General features: G+C 37.9%; 1 protein-coding gene across 1 annotated transcript in view; it reads left to right on the forward strand.

Moving 5' to 3' along the window:
• Positions 1–635: 635 nt before the first annotated feature.
• Positions 636–22680, forward strand: part of PTPN4 (protein tyrosine phosphatase, non-receptor type 4) — a 126818-nt gene continuing 104773 nt past the window's right edge. Inside the window, exons 1-2 of the mRNA XM_008059331.2 lie at positions 636–1031; positions 19631–19738. Of these exons, the coding sequence (XP_008057522.1) occupies positions 636–1031; positions 19631–19738 (504 nt within the window). The remainder of the gene's footprint in view (positions 1032–19630; positions 19739–22680) is intronic.

The raw sequence follows: 22680 nt of genomic DNA on the forward strand, positions 1-22680 counted from the left end.
AATGTGGTTAGCAGAGGGGAGAGAATGGAGCAGACAGTGGGTTGAAGAGGGGGGTGGAGAGATAAAGGAGTAATGGGGGAAACAAACGAGTGTGCCAACAAATAGAGAGAGAGAGGCCTATACTCAAACAGATAAAAACAATAGACCACAGCTACAGACGAACCAACTCTCATACAAAAAAAAATAAAACATATAGTGATGCTAACATACCAACTATCCAACCACCTTATTAGTGTGCTGTTCCTCCATACAAAGATATGGTTTACAGAGAGAAGAAAAGGAAGAGGAAAAAAGAAAAAAAGGAACAATACAGTAGGAATAGAATTAAGTCGTTAAACTAACATAATCAATGAAGCACACTCTGAGACATTTCGTTTAAGTCCAGTGTCCTTTCAGCTCTGATTTCTAGCTTTCTTTTGGTAAATTAGTTTGCAGTTGGGGTCAGTTGGCCCTGGTCTGCTGTGAAGGGCAGGTCAGATCACCCTCTGTTCACCACTCTGGCCTATGTCTTTTTCAAGCTTATTTCTCCCGTTTTGGTGTTGTTACCTTGAATCGCCAGCAGGTGGTGCTATCTCAGCTGCTGGCCCCAGAGGGGGTGGGGCCAGACAGGGACAGCAGAGGCTGAAGATGGCAAGATGGCTGCCTGCCTCAGGGCAGACGGCAGGAGACTTACGGCGGGCAGGACATCTCGGTGGCAGGAGAGGTGGCAGCGATCCCAGCAGATCTTCCCTGAAGGGGCTTCAAGGACTGAAGTTGTGGATCGCCTCCGGCCCGGGTGGTGTGATGTGCTACCGGCAGCGGTGGCAGCGGCTGCAGCGGGTGGCTGCGTTGCAGTGGGGTGCAGAGCGCTGCGATGCCCCAGCTGTGGCAACGGCAGAACTCCGTATGAAGAGCAGGCTGCGATGTTGGGGTCTGTAGCCCCCGGGGCGAGAGTCAAAGACCCACTGCAGTTCTCCTTTGCAGAGGTTTTCACAGACCGGGTTGCCCCGTTGCCATCTTACTGGAAGTCCTCCCATTTTTCTTTCTTGATGGTATCTTTTGAAACACAAAATTTTTAATGTTTGATAGATTGCAGCTTATCTCTTTTTTTCTTTTGTCATGTACTTTTGGTGTCAGATCTAGAAAACATTGTCTGGTCCATGGTCACAAAGACTTACTCCTATATTTTCCTGTAAGACTTTTATAGCTTTGGCTGTTAATTTTAGGTCCATGGTTCATTTGGAATTAAATTTTTATGTGATATGAGGTAGGTGTTCAGTTTCATTCTTTTGTATATAAATATCCAGTTGTCCTAGCACCATTAGTTGAAAAGATAATTCATTCCTGTTTGAATGGTCTTGGCACCATTGTTACAAACCAGTCAGCAGTAAACAGAATAGTTTATTTCTGGATTCTCATGTTTATTCTTTTCTATTCCAGTGTCTGTCCGTATGTGAGCATGACATTGTCTTGATTTTTATAGTTTTGTAGAAAGTTTTAAAATCCAGAAATGTGAGTTCTCCAACATTATTCATTTAAAATATTGTTTTGGACCGGGCTCGGTGGCTCAGCCTGTAATCCGCGCCTTTGGGAGGCTGAGGTGAGTGGATTGCCTGAGCCCACGGATTCGAGACCCGCCTGGGCAGGCGAGACCTCATCTCTACAATAAATCAAAAAATTAGCCAGGCGTGGTAGCACATGCCTGTAATTCCGGCTGCTCGGAAGGCTGAGGCTGAAGGATGCCGGAGCCCAGCAGGTCGAGGCTGCGGTGGCCGGGAGCGGCCACTGCACTCCAGTCTGGATGACAGACTGAGACTCCAACTCAAAAAATAAATAAGTAAATAAATATTGTTTATTATAAATAAATAAATAAATAAATGCACAAACATTTAGGATTGCTGTGTCTTATTGGTTGATTGGCCCTTTTGTAATTTTATAATCCTTCTTTGTTCCTGTTAAACTCTTTTGCTCTGAAGTCTACTTTGTTTGATATTAATATAGGCACCCACCACCACTTTTCTTCTTTTCTCTCTCTCTCTCTCTCTCTCTCTCTTTCTTTCTTTCTCTCTCTTTTTTGAGTTGAGGTTTCACGCTGTCACCCAGGCTGGAGTACAGTGGCCTGATCTCGGCTCACTGCTGCCTTGACCTCTTGGGCTCAGGTGACCCTTTTGCCTCAGCCTCCCTACCTTCGGGGACTACTTGTGCGTCATGCCCAGCTAATTTTTTGTGTGTGTGTGTGGTGATGAACTATGTTGCCTAGGCTGGTCTCGAACTCCTGGGTTCTTGTGATCGTCTCACCTTGGCCTCCCAAAGTGCTGGGATTACAAACATGAACCACTATGCTTCGCCTCCTTTTCTTTCAATCAAAAAGAAACACGAATCAGTGTTTTCATGGTCTTTCTTTTTCATCCTTAACTTTCAACCTTATTACGTTTTTAGTTTCTTTGTGACAGCAATATTTTGGTCATGATTTTTTATACCTACTCTGCTGATCTCTGAGTCATAGTTGAAAATTGAATTCCTCTGGAGAGGACTTTTATTTGCTTTTGTAAGTAACCCAGAGACACTGTTATCCTAGGACCACTTTATTTTTCACTTGGGGTTTCCAGACCACATTGTAATGAGTTCTGACCAGACAGGCACATTTTAGTTTTATTTAATTTGTTTTGTTTTCCTTTGCCATTCTATGTAATGTACTTTTCGGTTGTTTAGTTTTATTCTGAGAGGAAAGCCCATATAAAGTTTATGGGACTCTTGTTATTTTTCCAACCTGAATGAATAGGCCTTGATATCACTTTTGATTCCCATCGTATCTGGTCAGAGTACCTTTCGTTTAGTGATGTTGCTATCCAGAGTCCAGACTTTCACTGGGAAAGACTTAGTTTTGTGTCTCACCTTATTGTCCTTATCACACTTGTGTGTGATAAACCTAAATTGCTTGATTATTTTTTTCCCTTCTATTTTTTCTAGTGCCCGTCTCTTTTTTTTTATTGGTACATTGTATTTTTATTTTTTATAGGGTTCATATGATATTTTGTTACATGCATAGAATGTGTAATAATTCAGTCAGGGTATTAGAGTATCAATCACCTTAAGTATTTATCATTTCTATGTGTTGGGGACATTTCAAATACTTTCTTCTAGCTGTTTTGAAGTATATAATACATTATTGTTAACTATGGTCTCCCTACTCTACTGTGGAACATTAGAACTTAGTCCTTCCGTCTCACTATATGTTTGTACCCATCAGGCCCCTAACCACATACCCTTCCCATTGCTTGTTCTTTAACAAGCCTTTCCATGACAGCTCTAGCACAGTTTATACCCAACTTCTGTTCTTCCTTTATGCACATTGGAAATTTCTTTTCAGCTTAGCTATGCAGTTAAAAGAATATTTACTACATATTACCTAATATGTCTTGATTGTTACAGAGATTTTTACATTATCTAGTCTACCACATTGCTGGAAAAGGAAGTTGGTATTTTCAAGTAAGCTATACAAAGCAATTGTGTATTGTTGGCTTAAATATTTCCCTTTCAGATGGAAGTACTACATATAAATAGCTTTCCATTGTTGACAGAGTTAAAATAATTTTTTAAACAAAGTATTGCACAGTGGCTCTAAGCATGGAGTCTGCAACTAGATAGTCTATGATAAGAGTACTCATATAAGCCCTGCTATTCACTACCTAAATGATATTTAGCAGTCTGTGTAACCTTCCTGTGCCTCAGTTTTTCCTCATTTTTTTGAGGGGATCATAGTCTCATTCTGTCACCTAGGCTATAGTACAGTAGCACAATAATGGCTCACTGCCGCCTCAACCTCTAAGCTCAGGCAATCCTTCCGCCTCAGCCTCCTGAGTAGCTGGGACTACAGGTGCATGCCATCATGCATGGATGATTTTTAAAATTTTTGTTTGAGATTGCCCAGGCTAATCTCAAACTTTTGGGCTTAAGCAATCCTTCTGCCCCGGCCTCCCAAAGTGCTGGGAATACAGGTGTGAGTCACCACGCTCAGCCTTGGTTTTTCATTTTTTAAAGAGTCTTAATAGCACCTACTTCATATGGTTGTTCTGATGGTTAAATTAGTCAGTACATGTGCACTTAACAACATTGCCTAGTAATAGTAAATAATGGGCAGGGTGGCTCATGCATGTAACCCCAGCACTTTGGGAGGCCAAGGCAGGAGGATTGCTTGAGCCTAGGAGTTCAGGACAAGCCTGGGCAATATACCAAAACCTCATCTCTACAAAACATAAAATAAATTAGCTGGGTGTGGCGGTGTGCACTTGTATTCCTACGTACTCGGAAGTCTGAGGCAGAAGGATCGCCTGAGCCCAGAAGGTCAAGGTTATAGTGAGCTGTGATCATGCCATTGTACTGCACCCTGAGTGCAAGAGTGAGACTCCAACTCAAAATGATTATGTTTGATTTATCATTACTATTATTGTTATTGTTAACATTATTATAATTTCATTAACTGTAATTCTTTTTAGGATTCTCTGAGACTTTTCCACTGACTTCCATAGAGATGAAATTTTCAGTTTTTCAACTATAGAATCCATACTTGATATTTAAAGTACCATAATATTTAACTTTCCTTCCTCTTGTCATATAAATAAGTTCAGGGCAGAAAAAGGAATCTATTGCTCCTTCCTTAAGCCACGACTAAATTTTAAATTATCCATCAGTAAGTAACCTTTTTTCTTATCAAAATCAGTATGTTTATATTGTCTGTTAAAGTTTCTGTTATCTGGCCAGGAACTGTGGCTCATGCCTGTAATCCCAGCCCTTTGGGAGGTGGAGGCAAGAGGATTGCCTGAGCTCAGGGGTTCGAGACCAGCCTGAGCTGCAACATGGTGAAGACCTCATTTCTACAATAAAATGGAAAAAAAAAACAAAGCTGGGTGTGGTGGTACATGCCTGTAATTCCAGCTATGTGAAAGACTGAGATGGAAGGATCACCTGAGCCTAGCAGGTAGAAGCTGTAAGCATGCTACTATGCTCCAGACTGGGCAACAGAGTAAGGTTCTGACTCAAAAAAAAAAAAAAAAAAGTTTCTGTTATCTCTTATTAGTCTCTTCACTCCCCCAAATGAAGATACGTTCCTATGAAATATTCTTCATTCAGAGAGGTGGTCAAAGTTTGTACTCTAACAAGAGTCAACAATTTCAGTCTCTGTTACAAGCCATTATGTGCCTGTGGGCTAAACATTATGGAAGGAACTCTTTCCTACGACCTTTCTGTTTTACTGACCTACCTAACTTGTTACATAATTTTGTTTTTTCCTACATAGGAAATAGTCCTTCTGTCCATCTTCAGGGACAGCATCTTTAGAAATACGGAGAGGACCTCAGAGATCATCTATATACTAGTTGTTTTCAGACATTTAAAAATAAGTATTCTGGCTGAGCATGGTGGTTTATGCTGTAATCTCAGCACTTTGGGAGACCGAGGTGGGAGGATTGCTTGAACCTGGGAGTTCAAGACTAGCCTGGGCAACATAGCAAGCTCTCATCACTGCAAAATATTAAACAATTAACTGGGTGTGGTGGCACATGCCTGTAGTCCCAGCATCTTGCGGGGCTGAGATGGAAGGATCTCCTGACCCCAGGAGGTGAAGGCAAGGATGAGCCATGATTCTGTGCCACTGCACTCCAGCCTGGGCAATAGGATGAGTCCAACTCAAAAAAGAAAATAAGAGAAATTCTTTTTCCAGTGAAGTTAATGTATACATGCACACACACAGTGTATATGTGTGTAATGGATTAAGTTACAGTTACTGTGGTTAAAGTAAGAAACCCAAGAAGACTTTTCTTCCATAATAAATTAGTTCATTGGTATATTAACTGAACCTTAGACACTACACAGCAGAGCTCTGGAACTGCTGATCTAGTCTTTCTCATGGTTTATGGTTGATGGAACTGGCCTACATGGAAAGAAAAAATCACCCAAGACTATACACTAGCCAAGTAAGGACTCAGGCTGAGTATTTATGATTTTCGTCTTCATTTTACCATACTGTCTTCCAATGTATTTTCCCCTGCAATAGGTCTGTAGAGCTGCTGTGTCTTTCCTACAAACTTGTATAACAATCTCTCCTTGTACTTGGTCTGCCAACAAGAATCTAGGTTTTGCCTGGCAGTTGTTACTGATTTAAAATTCTAGTGCTAAAGCTAAATAAGCTCCATTAAGAGCAGTCTTTTCATTTTTAGAGAAACAGTTACCAGTATGTTAGTGTCTCTGTAGATGTATTATTCCTTGAGCTTTAGAGATTCCCTCAGATGCTTTGTTCTCTCAACTGGTCTTCTTGTGAAATGAGAAAAAACTGAAGGATTGGCAACATCTGCAAAGGAAATAAGAGCACATGAACTTTAAAACTGCTTCTGTTTGCTATTTTATCAGTCACTCATTCACTTATTCAACTAACTAAATATTTATTGATTGCCTTTTTTGACAGCCTACTGGAGATTTGGTGTATGTCAGAGTTCTAGCCACAGTTTACATTATGTTGATCTCTGTTTCTTTAAGTTCAGTGTTTCATTTTGCCTGTGAGTCTTCTTATGTACATATTCTTTCTGCCTGGAACGTCCACTCCCAGACCTGGCCAACTTTTATGCATCCTTCACTTGCAACTTAAAACTTTCTTATTTCAAGAAAGTTTTCCTAACACTCTGAAATGAATTAAGGGTTTCTTTTCTATGTGTCCCTTGTAATTAAATCACTTGTTTTAATTAGTTTTCATTCCCATACCCTCTCCTCAAGTCCCTGTCTCCAACACAATACCCATGAGAATATTAATTTTATGAGAAACTGCTATTGTAAGTCTATCATAGTCTTATGTTTTTGGTTCCAGCAGTGTTTCTGACACATAGGAGGTGCTCAATACATATTTATTGCATTTCTTTTTTTTTATTGTATTTCTTATACTCTCAGAAGAGTTATAGTGCTACTAAAACATGTATGGTATTTTACTTACTAGACATTGTTTCTGGAATCTTCTGATGTGAGTGATTAAAGATAAGTTCCATTAAGAGCAGTCTCTTGATTTTTAGAGAAACAGTTACCAGTATGTTAGTTTCTCCGTAGATGTATTATTCCTTGAGCTTTAGAGCTCAAGGAAAATATATCACACATTAATATGATTAATAAATGTTGACTTTGTCCAAGAAATACTTACAAATCATTTGACTCACTTGTTATTTTGTCTACTAGTTAATTGATCATATTGTAAATTGTGTTATCAGTGTGCCACTTGCCTAGAAAATAAATTGTATCAAATTTGAGAGAATGGACTTCAGATTTGTGATCTATCAACAACTTTCCAGTGTTCTTGTTAAGTATATCCAGAAGCAATAGCAATTTAAATACTTCTTTTAGCCGGGCTCGGTGGCTCAGCCTATAATCCTGCACCTTGGGAGGTGAGTGGATTGCTTGAACTCGTGGGTTTGAGAACAGCCCGGGCAATTTGGTGAGACCTTGTCTCTCCAATAAATAAAAAATTAATCATGTGTGGTAGCACACCTCTAGTTCTGGCCACTTGGAAGGCTGAGGTGGAAGGATCACCGGGGCCCAGCAGGTCGAGGCTGCGGTGGCCAGGAGTGGCCACTGCACTCCAGTATGGGTGACAGAATGAGACTCCAACTCAAAAATAAATGAATAAATAAATAAACCAATAAATAAATACTTCTTTTTAGTTACTTTTCACCTAAAATAGGGCAATACAAATAGAACTATAAGTAAGCAGCTAAATACTGACATGAAATCATAGACTAAAGTGTTCAGATAGTTCCTGTAATTAGAGGTTCCTTAATAGTATTTAAAGACATTTCAGTGCTTAGGACAGCTATCAACTAATGTGAAATTATTGTATAAGGTGCAATTATAGGGCTTATAATTTTGCTGTGTATTTTACTTACCAATTAATTGCCTATAATTTAAGTTTTGTTATCAGTGTGCTGCTTTCCTAGAAAATAAGCTGTATTGAATTTGAGAAAATGGAACTTAAATTTGTGACCTACTAACAACCTTCCTTCTGGTGGGAAGTGTGATAGGGAAACAGGAAGGCCATCTAATTTAGACTAATAAAAGTACGTTTCAATGGAGACTTCAAAGAGAAATTTTGAGTTCTTTCTTATTTTTTAAATACTTTTTGAAAAATTTTTTTTCTCATTAAAGAAATCCTATAGGCTTTGAAAACATGAAATACCAATTAAAATCTTGTGCTTGTTTACCGCTTTGTAATGAACTGTCATATTTTTACATTTTCTGTACATATGCAAGCATACATACTTTTTTTTCTCAGAGTTGGAGATATAGAATACTTACTGCTTCCTGTTACTTGCTGTCTTTACTCATTCTTTTTGGATGCTTTCTACATTAGTGTAGAATCTCTTTCATTCTTTTGAATGATTGCAGAATATTCCATTGAATTCATGTATTTTCCTGTTATATACAATTGGACAGAGATCATATTTATGCATGTATATGCATTTCTGTAGCTATAATACTAGTGGTGTAGTTGCTAGCTCAAAGGTTATATTTTTAGTTATCTTAGAGAGTCATGCATTCCCATCTAAAAGGCTTGTGTGGATTTACACAATTTATGTGCTCTCTACCAGTTTACGTTTCTTGCTTCTCATGCTCATTAGTCAGCAGCCTCCTGAGGTAAATAATCATGGGCGTTCACCACATAATCAGATTAGCACAGTAAATGATGGAAAAATATGCTATTGATTGAGGTGTTGGTTAAAGGGGCATACTCTTGCTGTAACTTCTTTAACAGTTTTGCTGTTATAATCTGTTGATTGAGGAAATTAATGTTAACTAGATTAGAGTGATGTCATTCACAAGGCAAATTCTGGGAACTTCAGAGCAATGAATCTCATTTTCATACCAGGTTACTTCATGAAAATATCTGCTCTTAACATTTAAGAAAGCAATCTAAGTTTTAATTATAATTTGTTACAATTTACTTCATACATGATTTTGTTTATTCCTCACATAGTTTTTAATCTGTTTTACAGAGGACTAGAGTGAAACATGGAAAGATTAAGAAGGTTGCCTCAAGTCACAAGTTTAATAATGGTGGAGCTTCTTTGTATTTAGTTTTGCTCTTGATTGATTAAGTTGCATTTCTCTGCTTCCCTTCTCTCCCCTTCCCTCTCCCCTCTCCTCCCTCCTCCTCTCTCCTTCCCTCCCCTCCCCTCTCTGATGGGGTCCTACTCTGTTGCCCAGGCTGGAGTGCAGTGTCACAATCACAGCTTACCACAGCCTTGAACTCCTGGGCTCAGGGCAATCCTTCCACCTCAGCCTCCCGGGTAGCTGGGACTACAGGCACGTGCTACCTACCATACCAAGCTAATTTTTTAATTTTTTTGTAGAGACAGGGTCTTGCTATGTTGTCCAGGCTGGTCTCAAATTACTGGACTCAAGCAGTTATCCTACCTCAGCCTCCCAAGTGTTGGGATTACAGACATGAGCCACCACATCTGGCCTTGTGTTGCATTTCTAAGGTAAGGAAGGAAGTGTGCCTCAGGTCCTAGTGCGGGGTTTTCCAAGTAACAGGAACTCAGTAAAAGTCTGCAAATTAATTCTCTTTTGGCAGGAAACACTTTGAGACCTTTAAAAGCATTAGTAGTGTTTAAGAAGAATAAGGGAGAGGCATTGATGAGTAACACAAAAAAGAATGCATGTGGCCTTATTGTTTTGATTTTTACCACGTAAGGTTGTAAACATATAAAAGTAGAAAGAATTAATAAGTGAACTTTTGTATACACGGGTTTATAGCAGTTATCAACTCACAACTAATCTTTTTCATGATGGAAGTCCACTCAATACAAGATGACAACTCAAACATGCTAAAGAAACAAAGGATTTACATTGATTCATATAATAAAATAGTTATTGAACACCAGCTATTGATAATGCACAGTAGATTTTTTTGTTGTTTTCATTTAGAAATAATTGTATGCACATAAGTTGCAAGCATAATACAGAGAGGTACTATGAACCCTTCACCTAGCCTCCCTCAGTGGTAACATCTTCTATAACTATGGTACAGTATTGACATTGATACAATCTACAATCTTCATGAAAATATACTATTGACCTACTCAGGTATCACTAGTTTTCACATGCTCTCATTTGTGTGTATGTATATCTGTGTGGATGTGTTATTTTTCCCATGTCCAGGTTCACTTAATCAAAATACAGCATTAAGTATTAAATATGACGTTAGCTGTGGGGCTTCATAGATGTTCTTTATCATGGTGAGAAAGTTTCTCCATTACTAGCTTGCTAAGAGCGTTTATCATGAATGGATGTTGAATTTTTTAAATTGTTTTTATCTATTGATGTAACTATGTGACTTTTCTTCATTAGCTTGTTAATATGGTAGATTACAAAAAACAAGTAAATAAATGAATAAATTTTAAGCAAGCAAACTAATATGGTAGATTACATTGTTTTTTTAGAAGCGTCTGTAAAGACTTAGTATGAATTCTTGAAATGTAAATTTTTTATTTAAATTCCATCTGGACTTTGTTTTTCTTTATAAGAAGTTAAGTATCTAATTTAGCCTCTTTTGGTCATTAAGGTATATCTAAATTTTCTATTTCTTCTTGAGTCAATTTTCGTAGTTTGTGTCTTTGTAGGAATTTTTCCATTTCATCTACATTATTTGTTGGCATATTTTTGTTCATAATTTCTTAAGATCTTTCCTCACTTACAACTTTAGTATTAACATGCCTTCTTTTGTTCCTGATTTTATTTTTTAGAGATGGACTCTCTGTCAGTCAGGCTGGGGTGCAGTGGTGATATCATAGTTCACTGCGCCCTGATGTCCTGGGCTCAAGGAATCTTCCCACTTCAGCCTTCGAGTAGCTGAGACTACAGGTGGGCACCACCATGCCCAACTAATTTTTTTTTTTTTTTCTTTTTTGAAGAGGCAGGGTATCACTTTGTTGACCTGACTTATCTTGAACTTTTGGCCTCAAGCAATCCTCTCACCTTGGCCTTCCAAAGTGCTGACCTATTCCTGGTTTTATAACTTTTTACTTTTTTTTTTTTCTTTCTCAGTCTACTTGAAGGATTATCAGTTTTGCTGATCTTTTCAAAGGAGCAATTTTCCATTTTGTTGATTTTCTTTATTGTTTTTTAATTTCCAGTTTCATATATTTCTGCTCAAACTTTTTCTTGTGCTTTAAGTTTAGGTAATTTTTATAGTGTCTTAAGGTAAAAGATTAGCTTCTTTATATGAGTTCTTTCTTTTGTGATACTGTCATTTATACCTATGTTTTTCACAGATTTAGCTGTATCTCATCAGTTATGGTATGTTATTATCTTTGTTTTCATTTATCTCAAAGTATTTTTTTTTTTTGAGTTGGAGTCTCACTCTGTTGCCCAGACTGAAGTGCAGTGACATGCTCACGGCTACCCCAGCATCCACCTGCTGAGCTCCGACCCAATCCTTCTGCCTCAGCCTTCCAAGTAGCCAGAACTACAGGCATGCGCTAGCACGCCCAGCTAACTTTTTGATTTATTGTAGAAACGAGGTCTCACCAAGTTGCCTGAGCTGGTCTCGAACCCGTGGGCTCAGGCAATCCACTTACCTTAGCCTCCCAAAGTGCTGGGATTGCAGGCTGAGCCACTGAGTCTGGCCTCAAAGTATTTTCCAATTTCTCTTGTGATTTCTTCTTTGACCCATTGGGTATTTAGAAGTATGCTATTTAATTTCCACATATTTAGAAATTTTCCCAATTTTTTTGTTATTGAGGTCTAGTTTCATTCTATTTGTCATTGGAGGATGTGCTGTGTGTGATTTCAGTTTCTTTAAATTTATTGAGGCTTATTTTATGGCCTACCATATGGTTTCTTCTGGAGAATACTCCATGTACACTTGAGAAGAATGCCTATTCTTCTATTGGATGGAATGTGCTGTCTGACATGTCAATCAGGTCTCTCTAGTTGTTGGTTTTATTCAAGTCTTCTATTTTCTTATTTATCTGTTCCTTTTTGTTCAATGTGTTATTAAAAGTTGAGTATGGTCATCTCTAAATATTATTGTTGAATTGTCTACCTCCTCTTTCAATTCTGTCAGTTTTGTTTTATCAAAGACTTTTTTGTTGGGTGCATATATTTTTATAATGGTTTTATTTCCATGGAACAACCTTTAACATTATAAGATATCCCTATTTGTCTCTAGTAATGTTTTTTATTTTTTATTTTATTTTGGTTTTAGTTGGAGTCTCACTCTATCGCCCAGACTGGAGTGCAGTGGCTGCTCCCGGCCTCCGCAGCCTTGACCTGCTGGGCTCCAGCGATCCTTCCGCCTCAGCCTTACGAGTAGCTGGAACCACAGGCGTGCGCTACCACGCTCAGCTAATTTTTTGATTTATTGTAGAGATGAGGTCTCGCCAAGTTGCCCAGGTGGGTCTCAAACCCGCGGGCTCAGGCAATCCACTCACCTCAGCCTCCTGAAGTGCGGGATTACAGGGTGAGCCACCAAGCCCGGCTGTAGTAATGTTTTTTGTGTGGTATTGGTATAGCTATTCCATCTTGCTTGTTTTGTTTTTTTTGTTGTCGTCAGAATCTCACTCTGTAACCCAGGCTGGAGTACAGTGTCACAATCATGGCTCACTGCAACCTCAATCTCATGTGCTCAGACAATCCTTCTGCTTCAGCCTCCTGGGTAGCTGGGACTACAAGTGAACCTATCACACATGACTAATTTTTTGATATTGTAAGGAATGAGGTCTCACTATGTTGCCTAGGCTGGTCTCAAGCTCCTCAGCTCAAGCATTCCACCTCCTTTGACCTTCCAAAATGCTGGGATTATGGATGTGAGCCTCTACACCTGGCCCCAGCTTTCTTGTAGCTACAGTTACATGATATCTTTTCCATCCTTTAATTTTTTTTTTTTTCTTTTGAGTCAGGGTCTCCTGAGTAGCTGGGACTACAGGCATGTGACACCACTCCAGGCTAGTTTTCTGATTTTGTTTTTTAAAGGAGAGATGAGGTCTCACTATGTTTCCCAGGCTCATCTTGAACTGTTGAGCTGAAGTGTCAAGTAATCTTCCCGCCTCCATCTCCCAAAGGGCTGGGATTATAGGTTTGAGCCATCAGCCTCGGTCTTTTACTTTTGATGTATTTGTGTCTTTAAATGTAAAGTGTATCTTCTGTCAGCAGCATGTAGTTGTGTCATTATTTTTCCCAGTCTGACATCTCTGCCTTTTGATTGTTTTTTGTTAGTGGTAGTATGTCAGTTAATGTTATTATTGATATAGTTGAAGTTATTTATGTGCCCTTTTACTTTTTGTTTTCTATATGATTTATGTCTTTTTAAAATTTCCTTTTCTCCTTTATTGCTTTCTTTTTCATCAGGTACCTGTTTTCTTGTATGACATTTGAATTCCTTTAATGATTTTTTCAAATTTTGGGGGGGTTATTTTTTTATTGGTTGCTCTAGGATTTACTACATCTTATCAGAATGCTTCAGGCTTATACTATAACTTAATTGAGATATAGAAATATTACTCTATATGGCTCAATTTTCTCTTCCCCCTCTTGTATAGGAATATTATTATTTTAGTTTGTATATTATAAACTTCAAATATATTTTGTAATTATTACTTTATGATATTTTCACGTACCTGCCCGTACTGTGCGGAATTTTCAGCAGTTTTTTGTTTACCAAAAACAGCATGACCCGCATGCCCCGCCTGAACTACAGACGTGCACTACCACACCCGGCTAATCTTTTGATTTATTGTAGAGATGAGGTCTACGCCAACTTGCCCAGGTGGGTCTTGAACCCGCGGGCTCAGGGAATTCACTCACCTCAGCCTCCCAAGGCGCGGGATTACAAGCTGAGCCACCGAGCCCGTTTCTTCTCTTTATGTTACACTTTTGTGTTTCTTTGCAGCAACTCTGACTCTCCCTTCCTTTTGTGTTTCTTTGCAACAACTCTAACTCTCCCTTCCAAGACTTATCATTGCGGTTTTCTTGTTTATTTTTTGTTATTTTACTGAACTATTTTAGCTTCTGATGTTTCTCAGAGTACACAGCCTTGGACATGCACACAGCATTGTGAGATGACAGTGGTTTATCAGGGCTGTCTTTGACTTTCTCCTCTCATTTCTCTGTTAGGTTAACTGCCTCTGTCTGTTTCACATGCAGTTGTTAGGCCTCAATAATTGTTATCTGATTGCTATATATTTTTCATTAGTGCAGTAATAGGGCGTAAATTCCTCCACAGTCTTGATCCAGTTAAATCTGGGCCCTTTTGCAGGAATAGTTTTTGAGGTCAGTTTTTGATAATTGTTCTAACCATAGGAGGGCTCTTCTCATTTTATCTTATCACCTTATTTCTCTGATTATCTTTGGTAAACTAGCTGTCCTGTGGTGTAGCTTGTTGCTTTCATAGAGCTACCAGCCTCCTCTTAATGGTCTACCACTGATATCTCTCTTGTTTTCTCTATAGTCTTCCAGATAAAGTCAATTATTTTAGGTGGAACTTCAAAGTACTCTGTTCTTGTGGCCTGTCTCTTCATTTAACACAACTTTTGCACTGCTCTGGAAACTCCTGCTTTATAAGCAGAACATTGGGGTAGGGATAATATTATTTGATATACTTGACTTGCCTCTCCCAACATGGAATTTCTGCCCTATGGGTGAGCAGAGGCACAGGTGATTGGGATTCAGTGTTCTTGACTTTCTGTGACTGAGGTAGAATCTTGCCCTGTAAGTATTGGGTGAAGGAAGGTACATGTTGCTGGGAAAGTGTGAGCTATGTTGGTGGCTTTCCCCTCATGTATCCCTTACTAGGATCTGGAGGAAGAGGTATTCCCATCTTTCTGGCCTCACTTGCCCAGAGTGGAGCATTGGCCTGGAAGGAAGAGAGGGAGTGGGTTGTAGCTCAAGTTGCACAGATTCTAGCTGTTCTTACTTAGATTTAGTTGACTTTCTTGAATAAGTCCTATTTTATTTGTTGTATGCTCTTAGGAATATTCCACAAGACTAAATTCTAGCTTTTTGTTTTTGTTTCATAGTTTTCACCAGTAAAAGTTGTAACACTTGGGAAGGGGTCCATTGAGCTCCTTTTTGTGTATCATCACTTGTTGGATTTGGGGTCACTGAACCAACCTTGCATCTCTGGAAAACCCCATTTGGTCATGTATATAATTCTTTTGAGATATTACTTGATTCCATTTGCTAAGATTACATTGTGGGTTTTTGCATCTGTGTTCATGAGGAATACTGGTTTGTAGCTGTTTTTGTTTGTTTTATACTGTCTTTTTCTGACTTAAGTATCAGACTAATACTGGCTTTATAGAGTGAGTTCGGAAATTTTCCATTCTCTACTATTTTCTGGAGGAAGATTGAGAAGAATTGTTCTTAATTCTCATCTAAATATTTTGTGAAATCAGGCTCAGGAGATTTTATTAAGAGATATGTTTTGAAACTATGATTTCAGTTTTTAAAATTATTATGTGGCTATTCAAATGATCTGTTTCATATTGAGTGGATTTTAGTAGTTTTTCGCTTTGTGAGGAATTAGTGCATTTCATCCAAGTTTTCAGACTGATGTATATAGATTTATTTTTTCCCTTCTATTACCTTGTAAATGTTTTTGGAATGTGTAGTGATAGCCTCAGTTTCAATCCTGTAATTGGTGATTTTGTCTTTTCTCTCCTTTCTTTTTTTTTTTTTTAATTAGTCTTGTTAGAGGTTTTTATTAGTCTTGTTAGAAGTTAGTCTTTTCAAAGAACCAGATTTTTATTTCACTGATTTTGTCTATTTTTTATTTTCAAATACTTAGATTCCTGTTCTTACCCTTCCTTGGTTTATTTTGCTCTTTTTCTAATTTTCCTCAAGTAAAAGCTTAGACTATTAATATGAGACCTTCCCTTTTTTAAAAAATGTAAGCATTTAGATTTACACATTTTCCTCTCAGCTCTGCTTTGACTGTATTTCACGAATTTTGATATGTTGAGTTTTAAACTTCAGTGTACGTTTTATTTCCCCGAATCCTTTTTGTCCTGTGGATTATTTAGAAATTACTGTTTAATTTCAAAGCTTTTTCTCCTGTCTTTCTGTTGTTTTCTATTTTGATTTCATCATAGTCACAGAGCACACTATTGATTTCAGTTATTTTTAATTCGGTAAGGTTTGTTTTATGACCTAGGATATGTTCATGGACAGTTGAAAAGAGTATATACTCGCTGTTGTTGAGTAGAGTGTCCTAGAGATGCCAATTAGATCCCGTTAATATATTGCTGAATTTTTATATATTCTTGCTGATTTTCTGTTTAATAATTTTAGCAATTTCTGAGAGAGAAGTGTTGACTTACTGACTTATATTTGTACCTTTTATGTGCCTTCTCTATGACTTAGGTTTGTCATTTTATTACTTGTTTTCTCTTCTGCTTTTCATTTCTCTGTTAAATTTTTTTTTCTGCCTGTTTTGTAGATTATGTGAACATTTTCTAGAATTCCATTTTACATTTATTATGATGTCTTTGAGAGTATCTCTCTGGTTAGCTTTTTTGATAGTTGGTCTTGGTATTACAATTTACATTAAAACATTTTCTTTCTATATTAGTATTTACGTTTGAGTAGTATAAACTGGTTAACCTTGTAGTTCATTGTGGGTGTCTTCTGTCCACAATTTCATTTCAAGGTTTAACAGTCCCTTTTGCAGTCTGCCTTTTTTCCCAAATCCTCCTCCTCTCTAGGAGATAACACATGCTACAGCTGTGTGATGGTGGTGGTGGCAGGCCAGGCTTCCCCCTTAGCTTCTGCTAACACTCAATGAGGGAACTGAACATTGCCTGCTACCACGAAGCCTAAGTGGAAGTTCAGAGTATGTGCCACTGAATTTTCATACTTAAAAATGGTTAATTTTATATTATGTGAATTTTACCTCAATAAAAAGAAGAGGAAAGAAAACTCAAGGAGTTCCATAACTAGACTGCTGCCTTTCTTTCTATCTTTTAGAGTTTAAAAAAATATTATTTGTTTCAGTATGTCCACAGTTTTTAGTTGTCCTTTGCTGAAAATATATATCAAGAAATGAGTTGGCTCCAACTTGTCTCTAGCAGAATACATCAGACTCACCTTAGTACTTTTTTTTAAAGAATAATGCTTGGGTTTTCCCCAGATCAGTTTAATCAGAGTGAGAGAGGTGGGTTGCATCAAAATAAAAATATTTGCAGGTGATTTGAATGGGCACCAACATTGAGAGGCATTGTTTGAAGCACATGCTTCCTGCCTTTGATAAGTTTTGCAAATAGCAATTTGACCCAGTTCTGGCTAGTGAGACATGAAGGGATGATCTTGTAAGATAACTTTTGTTAGGAAAGTTGTTCTTTTGAACGTTGTTATGTATGGGAATAAGTCACGGAATTGCTACGACCATCTTGCTAAAAGTCACAAATATACCCAACACTTGGAATACAGAGAGAGAGAAATAAACCTTGTCCTTGACTTTATGTCTCATCTGCCAAATTAGCTAGCTCTGGGATCTATTGTGCCCCGTACTTTCTTTCCATTATATGAAAAAAATATGTCCTTATTGTTTCAGCTTGCAAACTGCTATAGCTAATGAGAGGAAACCTTAATGGTAAAATATATCACTGTTCTCTACCATGTTACCTTCATCTGTTTCCTGCTGCTATAACAGAATACCTGAGACTGGATAATTTATAGAGAAAAGGGATTTATTTTGACGGGGAAGCTCAAGATCAGGTGGCCACGTCTGGTTGGCTTCTATGAGGGTCTTGTTTTTTGTGATGGCAGAGAAGCAGAAGGGGAAGTATGTGCATGTGAGAGGGACAAAACGCCAGGGGTGGCCTTGCTTTATTCCAATCCATTATAATTAATCCCTTGTGTGATAACAAGAACTCACTCTCTTGAAGCTTAATCTAGTCCGTGGAGAGCAACATCAATCCCTCTTAAAGATCTTATCACCTCTTAAAGGCCCCATCTCTCAATCCCACCATACTGGGGACCAAATTTCCAACACACGAAAAACTGGGGAACAAACTCAAACCATAGCACTTGTTTTTCCAATATATGTCTTGTATAAATGCAGCAAAAATAAACCTCTGCAGTGAATATATTGGCATATACAGTTACTTCTGCCAATATTGGGTTTTGTTTGCTGCTTAGGTTAAGATGCCAGAGTAGTGGTTATTGTTATCGCTCTTGTCTCCTCAAATTACTTTCCCAACAGAGATATCTATCTACAATGCTAGCACCAGTAAGTACTTTTTTATCTTTTAATCATTGGATTTTATTTTGGGGGTTGTTTGGTCATGGCATGTCATTATAATTTCCCATTTTCATTTATTTTACTGAACATGTTGATTATTTCTCTGTGCTTTTATTCATTAGTAATATTTGGCCGGGTGCAATAGCTCAGTCTTTTTTTTTTTTTTTGAGTTGGAGTCTCACTCTGTCGCCCAGACTGGAGTGCAGTTGCCGCTCCCGGCCACTGCAGCCTCGACCTGCTGGGCTCCGGCGATCCTTCTGCCTCAGCCTTCCAAGTAGCCGGAATTACAGGCATGAGCTACCACGCCCGGCTGAATTTTTTATTTATTGCAGAGATGAGGTCTCACTGCCCAGGCGGGTCTCGAACCCGCGGGCTCAGGCAATCCACTCACCTCAGCCTCCCAAAGGCGCGGGATTACAGGCTGAGCCACCGAGCCCGGCTGCTCAGCCTTTAATCCTAGCACTTTGGGAGGCCGAGGCGAGAAGATGTCCTGAGCCTGGGGTTTCAAGATCAGCCTGGGCAACTTGGTGAGACTTCATCTCTACAATAAATCACAAAAACTAGCTAGGCATGGTGGCGTGCGTTTGTAGTTCCAGCTACTTGGAAGGCTGAGACGGAAGGATCACCTGAGCCCAGCAGGTAGAGGCTGCGGTAGCCATGAGCGTGCCACTGCACTCCAGCTTGGGCAATAACAGTGAGTCTCCAACTCAAAAAAAAAAATTAGTAGTATTTCTTTTTCAGGGAATTATCCCATCATATCTTTTGTACCACAATTTAGTAATTTTGTAACTTGTGGATGCTGTAGTTACTCTTTAATGCCTACATGGTAGCATTGGTGTGAGATTAAAATGAGGTATTTTTCTAAAGTTCTCTTGGGTACTTTTGTAATGAAAATGTTAGTCCTTTAACAACTTGTAACAAATAATTTTTACCATCTTTGTTTCCCTTTTTGGCACTATTTGTTTTATACTAAACTGTATTTTAAATTGTATTTATCCAAATATACCATTTCCAGTCATAATTTGAATATAAGAATAAAAGGCATAAGAAAATGACATGGATATATACAAGTTAGTGTGGCAATAATATGAAATAACAAAAATACCATGATAATAGCCTGAAAGTGAAAGGCATTCTCAATAAAAATATTTTTTTTATGTCTTCATATTTGTTGTGTGCTCTTTAAGCCAATTTGCCTAAGGTCAGGTTGTTTTCTGAAAGTATCAAGTCCCATGTAAAGTCTTTATTTTCAACCAAATCATCGGTATTGGTATGGAAACAGTTGCCAATTTAACAGATGAGGACAAAAAATTGACTAGGTTAAAAAGCCTAAAAGGCATAGCCTGTCAAAGTTGATTTCATTTATTTTTCTTCCAGAAACATGATCAGGGGCAAGTTCTGTTGGATACTGTCTTCAAACATCTTGATTTGACTGAGCAAGACTACTTTGGTTTACAGTTGGCTGATGATACCACAGATAACCCAGTAAGTTTAAGCTGTTGTCTTTCATTTTTATTTTAATTTTTCTCCCTGTTTGAAGTATAAAGTCCTTTCTGTCACTAAGGGAAATGGATCCTAAACGAGGTGAAGTGGGATCCTGAGGGAGGCTTGTAAACCATGCATATACCTAACCCTAACTTGTACTCTACATCGTCATAATAAAATAAAGTGTTTTTTAAAAAAAGTATAAAGTCCCTTCTGAATTATAATGCTCACTGATTTAGTGAGTTTTTTTTTTTTTAACTTGATTTGAATTAGAGGTAATTCTTGTGCATTTGTTCTCCTTTTCTTGATGTTTTAATCTGTCAGGAGTTATTGCCTTTAAGGTTTTCATAATTAGAAGTCAGCTAATGCCAGTTTCATTAGTTGTGTCTCAAACAACTAAAAAGTAAATCTAATTCATGCCTGTTGATTGAGGGAGAGAAAACTGGGCATAAAAGTTAAAATACCTTGAGACTTAAATAAATTAGTCTACTCTAAAATAAATTAATTTTTATGGTATTTATGGAGAGCTATTTCTAACCAAAATTCTTAATTTATTCAGTGTAAATTTTCCAAATTTCAACAGAGACGAAATTTCAGAGTTTTACAATTCTTTAGCATTAAGTTCCTTGGATTTGTACTTATTCTTCAATAATTGCAGTCATGTTCTTTGATGTCAAAGATCACACCACAGAAATAGAAATGTTTACTTTTACAATTAAGCATTATAAAATGCCCCAAAGAATATATCTTACTCTGAACCTAGATAAAGGATATACTGGCAAATTCTTGAATTCTTTGTAAATTTATATGCTTATGTAATGAGAGACTTCTGCAAAAAATATATTCTTTTGATTAGTGTAAGAGAGTGTCCGTTTTGAAAAATATTTTGTGTCAAAAAATTAGGAAGCTGAAGAAATGGCTCTCTAGATTAGTGTTTTGGAAATCTGTGTTTAAGGCTATATTAATAGAATGGCTGTAGAAAACACAGATAGCATTTATGAGAAAAGTAGGTCTCTTTCTCTCCCTTCTTCTTCCCCTTCTTCTTCCCCCTCCTTCCTTGCCCTCTCCCCTACCTCCTTCTCTCCCTCCCTCCCTGCCCTTCATGGTTAGGATCCTAGTTTTTTGAATAAGTAGTTAGTGGGATGTAAATATGAAATATTAAATACTACTAATTTTATTGACATCATTTACTGATGTATTTGAAGCCAGCCGTGGAAAAATATGATGTTTATGTGAATAAAAACAAACCAAGGGGTGTCCACTCTCAGTGAAAATCAATGTTCTTATACCGAACTAGCATTAAAACAAACTTTCCTATACTTTGATGTCTTTAGTAGATGACTTGAGCTTCTCCAGGGACCTAGAGTTATACTGTTATTTCTTGATAAATAAACCCATATAAAAATACAAGTGAGTAGAAATGTTTGTAATTGTCTTTCCCAGTGTTAACTTAAAATAATCAAAAGGGTCCGAATGTAGTTATAGAGAGTTTATTCAAGAGAAAAGTTTGAGGACAGCATCCCAGGACATACTTTCAAGTTCCCTTAGAGAGTATTTCTTAGAACCAAAGAAAGGCTTTTGTTCTAAGGAAAGTTTTTAAATTCTCTAAGTTTCTAAGTTCTAAGTTTTTAAACTCTAAGGAGAGTTTTTTTTGTTTTTGAATCAGAGTCTCACTCTGTCACCCAGCCTGGTGTGCAGTGGCACACTCAGAGCCACCACAGCCTCGACCTGCTGGGCTCAGGCGATCCTTCTACTTCAGCCTTTGAAGTAGCTGGAACTACAGGCACATGCCACCATGCCCGGCTAATTTTTTGTTTACTGTAGAGATGAGGTTTTGCCAAATTGCCCATTCTGACCTTGAACCCATGGGCTCAGGCAGTCTTCTCACCTCGGCCTCCCAAAGTGCTGGGATTATAGGCATGAGCCACTGTGCCCAGCCAGGAGAGAGTTTTTAAAGAAAAATAATAATAATAATCAGGAGAAGAGGTGATTACAAAAGTTGGTCATCTGGAATTCTCATTCGTTTACAGAAATAATGTTGGTTACTGATTGACTATACACTGTTGAACTATAGGGTGTGTGACGTTTTATAGTTTATGGACTACAGGATGTGTGGCATCAGTTAGTTTAGAGCCCACATAGCAAGTGGCATCAAGATGATCATGTAGCTCAGTGGGGAGTAAGACGTGAGTGTTGTTACATTTTAAATGCCTTTCTGGTCCTGATAATTTGAAAGGGCTCACATTCCCCCATAAGGTTTTTTTTTTCATTCTTACCGGAAACATAAATTGTAAGCCAAGCAAATACCTGAAAGGTGACTGTTACACCTGTGTGCGTGCAGCATTGAGAGAAAGAAAACTCTAATTCTTAAATTATTTTGCTGATTCTTATAGTTCACAGCCTCTAGTCATAATCCTGGCATTAGGTTAACTGGAAAAGTTAAAAGACAGCAAAAGAAGAGACCAGCCACTCACCACCATAGTCACTACCATGAGTATGAAAACCATCCTTTCTAAGAAAGTATACCAGAAGGACTGATATTGAGATTACCTATACTACAAGGGATAAGCATTTGATCACATAAATTTGTGAACAAAAAGACATATCTACTCTGAACCTAATTATACCAGAATGAATGTGAGGAAGCAGGGGTATTTTGGGCTAGGTTGATCTTTTTTGCCGTTTCCTACTTTTACTTTGTCTTTTCTATCTTGAGCATTCCTTCTCAAATAAGATATATTCCCAGTTCCAGGAGGCCAACTGCATGTAATCCAAAATCATTCTTCCAGAAAAGTTGGAATCATAGAATTTTAAGGAGCCAAAAGAGACTTTAGAGCTGATCTACTCTAACTCCCTCATTTTTCATTTTCCAGAGATAAAGACAGAGCTGTTTCATAGCATTAACAAAACTAGAACCTGGATTTTCAGTATTTTAAATATTT

The sequence above is a fragment of the Carlito syrichta genome, unplaced genomic scaffold (genome assembly GCF_000164805.1).
Source record: "Carlito syrichta isolate Samal-C Ts95f unplaced genomic scaffold, Tarsius_syrichta-2.0.1 Scaffold303994, whole genome shotgun sequence".
NCBI classification, from domain to species: domain Eukaryota; kingdom Metazoa; phylum Chordata; class Mammalia; order Primates; family Tarsiidae; genus Carlito; species Carlito syrichta.